Source organism: Labrus bergylta, chromosome 4, assembly GCF_963930695.1.
Source record: "Labrus bergylta chromosome 4, fLabBer1.1, whole genome shotgun sequence".
NCBI lineage: Eukaryota > Metazoa > Chordata > Actinopteri > Labriformes > Labridae > Labrus > Labrus bergylta.
In genome coordinates this window covers 26388124-26398877 of record NC_089198.1, presented here as the reverse complement: position 1 = coordinate 26398877, position 10754 = coordinate 26388124, and the positions used below count along the sequence as shown (strand labels likewise).

General features: G+C 39.6%; 1 protein-coding gene across 1 annotated transcript; it reads left to right on the top strand.

Annotated features, from left to right (window-relative positions):
* Positions 1-202: 202 nt before the first annotated feature.
* sec62 (SEC62 homolog, preprotein translocation factor) lies at positions 203-10649 on the top strand. The gene is made up of 8 exons (XM_020635280.3): positions 203-280; positions 3554-3662; positions 4634-4739; positions 5283-5538; positions 6732-6827; positions 6921-6981; positions 7072-7191; positions 7573-10649. Exons 1-8 carry the CDS (start codon positions 245-247, stop codon positions 8115-8117), a joined length of 1329 nt encoding a protein of 442 aa, XP_020490936.2. The 5' UTR covers positions 203-244; the 3' UTR covers positions 8118-10649.
* The last annotated feature ends 105 nt before the right edge of the window (positions 10650-10754 follow it).

The following is a 10754-nucleotide window of genomic DNA, read 5'->3' as shown; positions in this document are numbered from 1 at the left end:
CACATGATTGATATTTAAAAGTACAAAGTCTGATATTCATGAAAGTAAAAGCCTACATCAAGCTGTCAGCTACTTGAGTAAGAACATTGGACGAAACGTATTTTCTCATAATATACACATAAATAGATGTTTAGATGTTATTTAAATAAATTGTACAACTTATTAGTGAGTCTCGCGATAGTACACACTCTGTGCGCGCGCTCGCTCAGCCTCGCGAACGTTGGCCGAGCTGAGTTGGAGGATCATGGCGGAGCGCAGGAGGCACAAGAAACGGATCCAGGTAACACCGCTTTGATTCACAGAAAAACTGCCCGAGCAGGTTGGAGAATAACACTTTAAACTGTGTCGCTGTTAACCGACATGTTGCGGAGTGTTTTGTGGAGGAGAGCATCCTCGCGTGGAGCCCGGAACACACAATAGATTAAACCATATGATGGCTAACGATTAGCTAGCAAATGGTTGCTAGCAGAAACAAATGTTAGTAATTATACTTTGATAAACATTCCCCGAGCTTATTATCATCTCTACCCGCTACGGTTATTTGCTGCACTACATGTTAAACCGATGTTTAATTTGTCTGCCAATACGTTTCCTCTGTAGGAAGTGATGTTCATGATGTTTGAAGTGGCTGCAAAGCTGCGTCAGCACCAAATGAGACATGTTTACATAACGTGAAGCGATCAGTGTGACATGAAACACACGAGTCAACTGAGCGCATCGTTAGTGTTTCTTGACTTGTCCGTTCAGGTTCAGGTAGACATTGTTGCTCCAGGAGTAAAAGCTGTGAACAAGAAAATGATCTCGATTAAAGCAACAGCTTGGAAGAGTTGCTACAGTCTCAGTAAACTCAAAAGTGTGTTCACATCGCTGAACCTTTCTGCAACATAACAGCAAGACAATGATGATCAAAATGATTCAACTCCTCTGTGAAGAGAAGAAATGATCTGTCTCCCACTCAGCTGTCAATTGATGCATGTGCACTGATCCAGTAATTCAATATTGATTGAGTCTGATTGAGACTATTTTTCATGCAGTCTATCCCCGAATGTAGTGCTTCAGGCAATCCTTGTAGGAGGATTTGAGTTTATTGTGTAATTAAACTCAAAATAGGCTAAAACAAATTACTGAATTGAAAAATGACAGTATTTTTTTTTTTAGCAGTATTATAGGATAATACTTTATTGATCCCCAGAGGGGAAATTCGGGCGTTACAGCAGCACAGACAAGAAAGCTCAAAAATACACATTAAACAGAATAGATAAGATAAATAAAAATAAAAATAAAAATAAAAATAAAAACAGGGGGTATATACAGTACAAAAATGAATGATGAAGTTAACTGGGGGAATTGAGACCAGTATTTGCAGAGAATGACAAGATAAAGTGACAAGTGATTAAAGTGACTTGGTATGATAAAATAGCAGCAAGTAATGTAAACAGCAGAGAAGAGAGGCAGTGTTGTACCACATTAATGCAGATTATGTATATTTCCTGTTTGTAAAATGTTAAAGTTGGTTGTATACTAGTCTCTAGATGTGCTCTGGTTAATTACCATTGTACTAACTTGGTAGATTGACTGTAACATTTTCAGTCATTATGTACTTTGGGATGTATACTAGAATCATACAGCAGTGAGATGAGATAAACTCTTCATACTCCGTCTGTTGTTATTGTAGATCACTGAGAGTCCTGAATTGTCTGTTACAGGGCATCAGGATGACATAACAATCTGTTCAGCTGCATAATAACACACATTGAATGAAACATCAGAGGCCTACCAATAACATCTCTCTGCCTTCCACAACCATCATATATCCCCCTTTTTTCTGCCTAGGTTAGCCTTAAATACATATAATAGTATTCAATAGCTGAAATTAATGTGTAACCAAAAATACAACAAAGTCAGCTTTGATAAAATAAATCCTACCTCTGTGAAAGTTAAAATGTTCAGTTTATGTCCATATGTGTGACATTGCTGACCAAATGTTTGTCCCCTGTTGCATTATACATTAGATTTCATCACCGAGGTAAGCAAACAATAACTAAACAGTTCAAACAAAAAACTGAAACAGTATATCATTTGATGTCAGATTTATCGTGTTGTGTTAAGTACGCTTGAGTTTTTTCTAGGTGCGCGTTACAAACTGGAAATTGTCCCCAGTTCTGTTGCCTGTTTGAAGTCAGTTGCATAACGGCACATACTGTTATCTCCTTTATTAGCAGACCACAACCAAAAGAGGCCTGTCTGTTACACTGCACATTAAACACACAGTCAATCGTGCAGCAACTGAACAGCAAAGATTTGCTTTTGTTGAAACAGTTTTTAGAGATTTGATCTACCCCTATAAACACCTCTGTAAAACACCATTCAGTTTAAAAGCCTGATGTGCATACCGTTATCTGCTTTATAAGTTAACCAAAACTCAACAGGCTTCCCTTGATTACCACTGTGCTTTTCACAACACTTATATCTTTTTAATTTAAATGATTTTCTTTTCTCATCGTTCGTATCCCATTTCCCCAATAAGCATTAAGGCATTTGAGAATGGGCTACATTGAGGGCCAAAACTGTAACCTTAACATAAATTGTAAGGGACCACACTCTGTTTCAGAGAGCAGCTAATCCTCCCGTGATAAAGCCAGGTAGATCATATAGACTGTGACGGGGATCTTTTTCATGTAGGGGTCTCATGAAACTGAGCTGTGTGCATGCCTGATACCTGCTTCTTTAAACAAAGGCCTGTTTGATGGCCTCTTCTTCCTCATGTTGCAGGCCCGAGCCAGCTGGATTGGTTTAAGCAGCACTGAATCTCATTGTGCTGATGCTTTCATTCCCTCTGTTTTGGCATGTGCTTCAGTGCTGCTGGCAGGATGAAAAACAGTGCAGATGTTGTGAAAGTGAAGGAATTGTTTTCGAGGAAGAAGATATAGCCTCTCTCTGGTATTGTTCCAGAAGAACATCTAGTGTATAAAACAAAACTGAAGGTAGACAGACAGTGCATCCGCTTCTAGAGGTGGAGACACAGTCTACAGATCAAAAGCATACACTGTATGGCACCAAGATGTCTCACGTTGTTTTCAGAATAACTGCAGTTCTGAGTTTGCCGTTTAGACTGTTATCATCTCAGTTTGTGGAGACAGGCATTAACTTTGACAAGAGCTAGGATACAAAAGAGACCAAAGTTAGTGACTCAAATGAGCTGATGTGGGGCTTACCATACAGTTAGGAGCCATGCTCTTAATCATTGCACAATTTATATATATTTTTTGTGTGTGTTGTTGTGTTTTCAAATAAAGACATACACACACACATACTGGGATGCATGATAATGTGTCATCTCAATTGTATGCTGGGATGATTATTCAATGCTGAGTCAGAGTAAGCCCACATGATATTGCGATACACGTTCAGCAAAATGTCCATAACCCTGGCTTATTATGTATGATTTAATATCTGATGTGCTTGCCCTGATCGATTTGTAATTTATATGTTTTGATCCTTGACTTATGAACCTGACTTTGAGCCGATCGTGTGCGTTTGTCTGACCTTACAGGAGGTGAGTGAACCCACCAAGGAGGAGAAGGCGGTGGCCAAGTACCTTAGATTCAACTGCCCCACCAAATCCACCAACATGATGGGTCACAGAGTGGACTACTTTATCGGTACGTGCTCGGACCATTAAAGGAAACAGGAAAAACAAGTGGACAGTGGGTTGAGTGTGAACCAGGTTATGACTGTCAAAGTCAGCCTTCAGTTTGTTAAACAGACACTTGTTTTAGAGTGGAGGTATGACTGCTGCTGAGACTTTGTTTGTGTGTGATTTTCACATGTGAAGAGTTGTCCCTTTCTGAATGTTTTCATTGCAGTCCAAAATACAGACCTGATCATCCAACTTAAGATTTGTTAATGTGTTGTCCTGTTGAATCCATTCATCATTAATGTTGAGGCTAGAATCACATGACCTGACTGTATTATTACAGCTTCATTTGTTCTCAGTTACAATGGCTAGTTCATGTTCTTTTAACAATTTGTGATCAATATTTTCATAATGATTATGTACCAAGAGGTGATGGAACAGATCACAGTTAATCCGTGATCTGTTCGGATCACCCCTCACAAAATGAACGCTGTGTGTATGTTACATGTTCAACATTGTCAATATACAAGATGAAAAAAAACACTGATTTTTTTTAAAGCACTTTATTAATAAAAGGAAGGTCAGGTTTATCCAACTGCTTGTACAAGTATTATTATTGGAATTGTAGTAATGTACACATAGTGAAGGAAGATAAGGATGTGATACATTATCAAGTCTAGTCAGGTTTATTTATATGGAACAAAGAATAAATAATAACCTTTGTCTGTGTCTGCCTGGTGCTGAAATGAGAACATCTTTGTTTATAAATCCACTATACCAACATGACAGGTGGTAATGCTTTAATGTCACGGCTGTGTTCAGAGCTTGTTTTTTACATAATGAAATTTAAAAGGAGGAATTTCTTTGTACTTGTCAGCTTCTACTCTTCTAATAAAACTGTAATCACTGTTTACCAGAAGAATCACTGTTTGACATTTTCAGGCCCACTTCACCCTCAGTGTTCTTTAATGTCTACCTTTGTGTCCCTATATTTAGCCTCCAAGGCAGTGGACTGTCTGCTGGACTCAAAGTGGGCCAAGGCGAAGAAGGGAGAGGAGGCAGTGTTCACCACCAGAGAGTCTGTGATGGATTACTGCAACAGGTGAGCTGTGTACACTCTGCTGCACATTTTCTAATGTGGATCTAACGGCATTTGGTAAATGAAGGATTTTATTTTAAAACACAAAGAGAATGTCAGCATTTAAACTCAGCACTTCAAAACAGTCAATCATTCACTGAAGCTGTTATTTACTTCTGCAACAAACCTACTTATGTATTTAAAAAACAAATGGCTGTTAAAATGTCTTTCCAAGCTAATACCTTCATTTTGCATGATGTTCAGTTTACTGTGAAAAGATGGAGAAACCCTGCATTAAGCTTTGTCTGATGCAGAAACACTCCATCGTCTGCGTCTTTGAAACACTAAAGTTGAAAGTGAAGGGTGAATGAACGTGATTTCAGTCCTGCAGAGTAAGTAACTGCATAAGCTAACAAATGCAAGGCTGACATCATTACATTTTAGGATAAAATCTTTCACACAGCCATGGCTATCAGACAATGGCCCCTTACACAATAAAACCATTTAAACTAAATTTGTGTTTTTTTAAAATCCTTTAGAATTGTTTTTCTCCTCCTTTCTCCGTAGACTTCTAAAGAAGCAGTTCTTCCACCGGGCTCTGAAGGTGATGAAGAAAAAACCTGAGAAGGACACCAAAAAAGAGAAAGAGAAGGACAAGGACAAGGAGAAAGAGAAGGAGAAAGAGAAGGAGAAGGAGAAAGAGAAGGAGAAGGAGAAAGAGAAGGCCAAGGGGGACAGCAGCAAAGAAGAGGAGAAAAAAGGGAAGAAGGAGAAAGAGAAGAAGAAAGAGTCTGAGGTCGCTGAAACCAAGAAGGAGAAGAGCGTAAGTCTCAGTACACTCTAGCCCTCAGATAATGGTAGACGATAGACAACTCTCTGACACTTTAATATTATTGTAGGTATACTACAAAACTTGTGTTTTGTGACTTTTGAAGCCAACGGTGATACATAAATGATAATTACATTATATTTAAAGCTGAAAAGGGCATGTGGTTGAGCATGTGCCACATATGCAGAGGCAAAAGTCTTTGCTGCAGTCCCGGGTTCGAACATTTGACGTATGTCGCCCAACTCTTCTGCCAGCATTTCCAAAAGTCACTTTTCTCTGTCCTCTCTGAATAAATGCAGAAATATCTTTAAAAAAAAAAAAAAAAGACCAGAAATTCTGCCTTAAACGTTTACTATAGAAAAGATTTAAGTTATTACAACTACTTACCGGTACATTGGTCTTATTGCAAAGAGTAAGATAAGCAAAAAAAAAAAGAGAAGAAAAAGAACTACATTTTTCCACCTTTTGACATACAATGTGTTAAATAATCCCTAGTTATTCACGCCCCTTTTTTGCTTTGTGCTCCAATAACAGTTTAACAAATAGCAGAAGAGACACTTGGGTCAGGTTCCATTCGCTGATTAGACTTCAGGGGCATCAGGTAACACAGCAGTGCAGGGCAAAGTTAACTGATTGTATTATCATTTTTGATTGTTACAAAAATATTCTGTGGCTCTGTTTTTGATGCATTTTTCAATCCCATACAGTAGTTCCTGCTGTCAGCTTCTTGAAATAGCCTGACATGTCTGAGTGTAATACACTGTGGCATCATGTTTAGCAGAATAGCTGTTGCAATGTGCTTCTTTGTCAAGCTTCTATGTCTCAATAACTGTTACTAAAGGGGGCGGGATTTAAGATTGGTGAGCTTTTGATGTGTGCAGACTAAGCGGCAACCTCTAGTCTTAGAAAATGAAGCCGATGCTGAAGTGCAAAATCCTGCAGTTCGTCGAGGATTTCTAGCATGGCGGCGGCTGCCAATGAACCTCCGGAGCCCCCTGCTGTAAAAAATGGCTGACATCACTCAGGCTTTGTCCATTAACATTTACAGTCTATGGTCACGACTTTATACAGAGACAAGTTAGCTGGCTCCTACCACACATACATGAGAGTTGTATCAGTCTTTTCAAAAAGAAAGCCTATGAAAAGAAGTAAGCCTATTTGATTATTTCCAACATTATTTGGATTAGGATGAAAGTCCTGGGACCCCTAAGAAGAAGAAAGAGGTGAAGAAGAAGTTTAAACTGGAGCCTCATGAGGAGCAGCTGTTTGTTGATGGAAATGAGGTGAGTTTGTGTGTAGAGGAAACATGTTGTAGTACAAATGTTTTAAAATCCTAAAACACATCAAAACACAAACTGTCTCTTTTTCTCCTACAGGTGTATGTGTGGATTTATGATCCTGTCCATTTCAAGACCTTTGCCATGGGACTCATACTGGGTGAGTCAGTTGGTGAAAAAACATGAATTGGAACAAGAAAATGAAGGGTTGTGTTCACTCGTACTGTTTTTGTGTTTTTTTTTCTTTTAGTTATTGCAGTAATCGCAGCCACGCTGTTCCCACTGTGGCCTGCAGAAATGCGTGTAGGAGTTTACTATCTAAGTGTAGCAGCCGGCTGCTTCGTGGCCAGTATACTGCTTCTGGCTGTTGGTGAGTACAAAGACCTTATAGAAATAGAAATAAAGAATAAAATAAATGAAGTTCCTGCACAGCATCTGCTGTCATTGAAATAAAATACATAGAAAATTTGGTGTGTAAAAAGCATTTTATACTGGTATATTGGTGTCATCAGTGTATAAGATGAAGTCAACTTTTAAGATGAAAAAAATGGTATTAAAGTGTGTTTTATACTCCGGACCTCACTGTAATTGAATTGGATTAATGATCATACTATAGGCTCAGTTAAAGCGTTAGAATAAGTTGTACGGTTGATTGGCCCAAGATTAACTAAATGAAGTCACATAAAATGCAGAGATTTAAATGGAAGACTCTTTTCAAAAACTGATCCCGCTCGTTTCCGTCTTTCCTCAGCCCGCTGCATCCTCTTCCTGATCATCTGGGTGGTGACAGGCGGGCGCCATCACTTCTGGTTCCTCCCCAACCTGACTGCAGACGTGGGCTTTATCGACTCATTCAGGCCGCTCTACACTCACGAGTACAAAGGACCGCAAGCCAGCAGCAAGAAGGGCTCAGACAAGACGGACGACAAGGACAACGGAGAATCCACCAAGGCTCAGAAGTCAGACAGCGACGAAAAGTCCGACAGCGAGAAGAAGGACGGGGATGACGAGGAGGAGGAAGAAGAGGAGGAGAGTAAAGATGTGGCGGCAGAAGAGAGTAAAGAAGCAGAGGGTGAGGGGACGGATCGACACTCGGACTCAGACAGCGACCGGCGGGAGGATGAAGGCTCGCAGCACAGCAACGGAAACGACTTTGAGATGATCACCAGGGAGGAGCTGGAGCAGCACACGGAAGAGGAGGAGGAAGAGGAGGAGGAGGAGGAGGAGGAGACGGAGACGCAAGAGAGGGAAGAAGGGAATGTGAGTGAGACTAGAGCCCAGGCGGCTGAAACATAAACTTCTTACAATCCCATCACTCTTTACTTTCCTCTCTCTGTCCCTCCCTCCTTCCTCTGTGATCCCAGGACCTGCCTGTCGCGTCTCCTCGTGCGGAGACGCTCCATCTCTTGTTGTTGAGATCTTCCACTGACACAGTACCCACAGATCAGGACCGGAGAAAGCAAGCAGCTCCGACAATGAGGAAAACAAATTGTACGATAAGGAAGCCTTATGTGGAGCCGATTCCTCTCAGCTCGCTGTGATTTACGTCAAAATGAAAACCTGCCTGAGGAAGCTGTCCAGAGCTCCACAACTTTTTGTCATTTCAACCCAAAATGTTTTATTTATGTCCGCCCAGTTACTTTTGTATGTGGTCAATACGAGATCTTATATACAGACAATGGAGAAAAGATTGTGCTGCTTTCTCCCCCCCCCCCCTTTCTTTTTTCATTGTCGTCTTAGAGCTCACTGTTGTTGGTACAATCAGTATCTCTGGAGAAAGGCCCCGTTCATTCACCTTGTTGTTCTGTTGCAGGAGCACCAATGAGTCTGATAGCTTTCTCAGGCAGACAGCGAAGCAAGTGACAAGCGTTAGAGCCAGATGGACCAAATCCTGGAATTACTCAAAGGAAACAAAAAAAAAAAAAAAACATATTTTGGCTGGCTAGGGGGTTTTGGCTCTTTGAGGTACTGAGAAAAAAAAAATCATGTTTTTCTGAAAGGACTGGTGTTCATAGTGCAATCCTCTCACAGTCTAGTTCATTTTTAATGTGGAACTCATCTGTAAGAGTAAACTGGGACACAGCTGGCGAACGTAATTTTCTTTTTTAGAAAAAGATTTCAGCATTTGTTGTACAACTAAATCTAGAAGATATTTAAGCCTATTTGCAAACAGGAACCAAGACATCAATGAAACGTTTAGTGCCAAACACATCTAATACTGATGTTAAGCATGCTGATTTAAAACAGAGTGCGAGAGCAAGCTACCATGTTAAAGTTACATGTCTTTACTTAGTTTCATTTTGTAACTGCAATGTGATACCTCCTCAGATCTACGATGTTTGGAAAAATAAAGGTTAAAAAGAAAAAGCACCGGCTGTTAGGTTTAATCTATGACAAAGATTTTTTTGGTCTCAATGAAACCGTTTAAAAGGTGTTTGCTCTCCAAGTCATCCAAACCGGATTTGTGTGGTCGTGAGGAAATTGCGACGTTTCATGAATCTAGTTCCACTGAGCAGGAACGCTTAGTCGATTAATCAATGACTTCAAATATTAACGGCTTGGTTGAAGTATTAAATCCTTTATTGATTTATCAAACATTTGCTCATTTCAGCTTCTCTAATGATCTGCTGCCTTGGTCATGTTTGGTTTATGAGTCACAGGGTTTTTGACTGACACAAAAAAAAAAGGTTATATGAAGACTCTCAAATTGTGAGGATGTAATTAAAAGTCAAACCAATGACGTCAAAATGGTCCGCTGACTTATCCGGGTCTGAATAATCCGAAGTTGCAGTGACATTTCCAGTGGAAGCCTGTGGTCCAAGCTGCTCCGTCACATCCACTGCAGCCTAGAACCGTCTTAGACGCTCTTTGTAGTCATAGCGAGGATTATATTTAAGTATAAAAAAATAGAAATGTATCATTTATATATGGATTCTATCGATATATATCAAAGATATACTTGCAGTCTAAAAAAAAAATTATAAAAACCTTTTTTCAGCTTTTTCTCTTTTTGTATTAGGAGGTGTTGGAGTGTTTGTAACGCTCCTCTTTGTTTTTGTTTTATACGACCATCAAAAGAAATGTACTCGTTATTTAAAGGCAACTTCTGGGGTTAGAAAGCGGTGGATTTATTAACAGTTTTTCTTTATTTTGTTTGTACATTTGCCACCTTAACATTGAATGTGTGGTGTAGTGGGGTTGTCTGTATTTCTCTCACTACAAACAAAGCGTCATTAACAGCAACCCAAATGGTTTCCTAAAGAATCCGACAATACCTGAGTATATTTCACACAGCCCTATACAGATGCTTACCAAGTGAACTCGCCGCACTAAATCTACTAGTTTGTTCTAACGTAACCCTGCTGAGGCTCGTAGCTCTCCGGCTCTCTGAGACTCACAACCCCTCGTTTTTCTTTCTAACATCTCTTGTCGTGTTTCGTTTTTTCCTCCCCAAATTGGGCAAAGTGCATCTATCCCTACATCCTGCCAGCCACTGTACTCCCAGAGTTTGGCATTACACAAAAGAGAGAGAGAAAAAAAAAAAAGAAATACTTCTCCCAGTTGTTCTTGACTGTTGCACAGTATCGGTCTGTTGTATATTGTAGTATTATTCTGACTCTTTACGCTGCTGCTTCTCATCGCACATTTCTGGGGAAAATCAAAAGTGAAATAGTTCAAACATCTGTGTTTTATCTCTGGTCAAGAAAAAAAAAGAAATGTCATTCTGAAGACTGTCACATGCAATATTGGAGTATAATTTAATGAAACTGGATGTCTGGATATATATCTGTATCTTATCATTGCAATAAAAATATAGAAAGCATCAAAGTGTTTCCTTTTTTTTAATCACGCTAGAACTCGACGTATGCCTACAATAAATAAAATAAGACCACTTATCCACTCCTGACAACTGAACACTTGATGTCAATGTGT

Coding starts and splice junctions, on each gene's coding strand:
- sec62 (XM_020635280.3), top strand. CDS start 245: ATGGCGGAGCGCAGGAGGCACAAGAAACGGATCCAG. Junction 281..3,553: donor GGCACAAGAAACGGATCCAG/GTAACACCGCTT, acceptor CTGACCTTACAG/GAGGTGAGTGAACCCACCAA. Junction 4,740..5,282: donor GTGATGGATTACTGCAACAG/GTGAGCTGTGTA, acceptor CTTTCTCCGTAG/ACTTCTAAAGAAGCAGTTCT.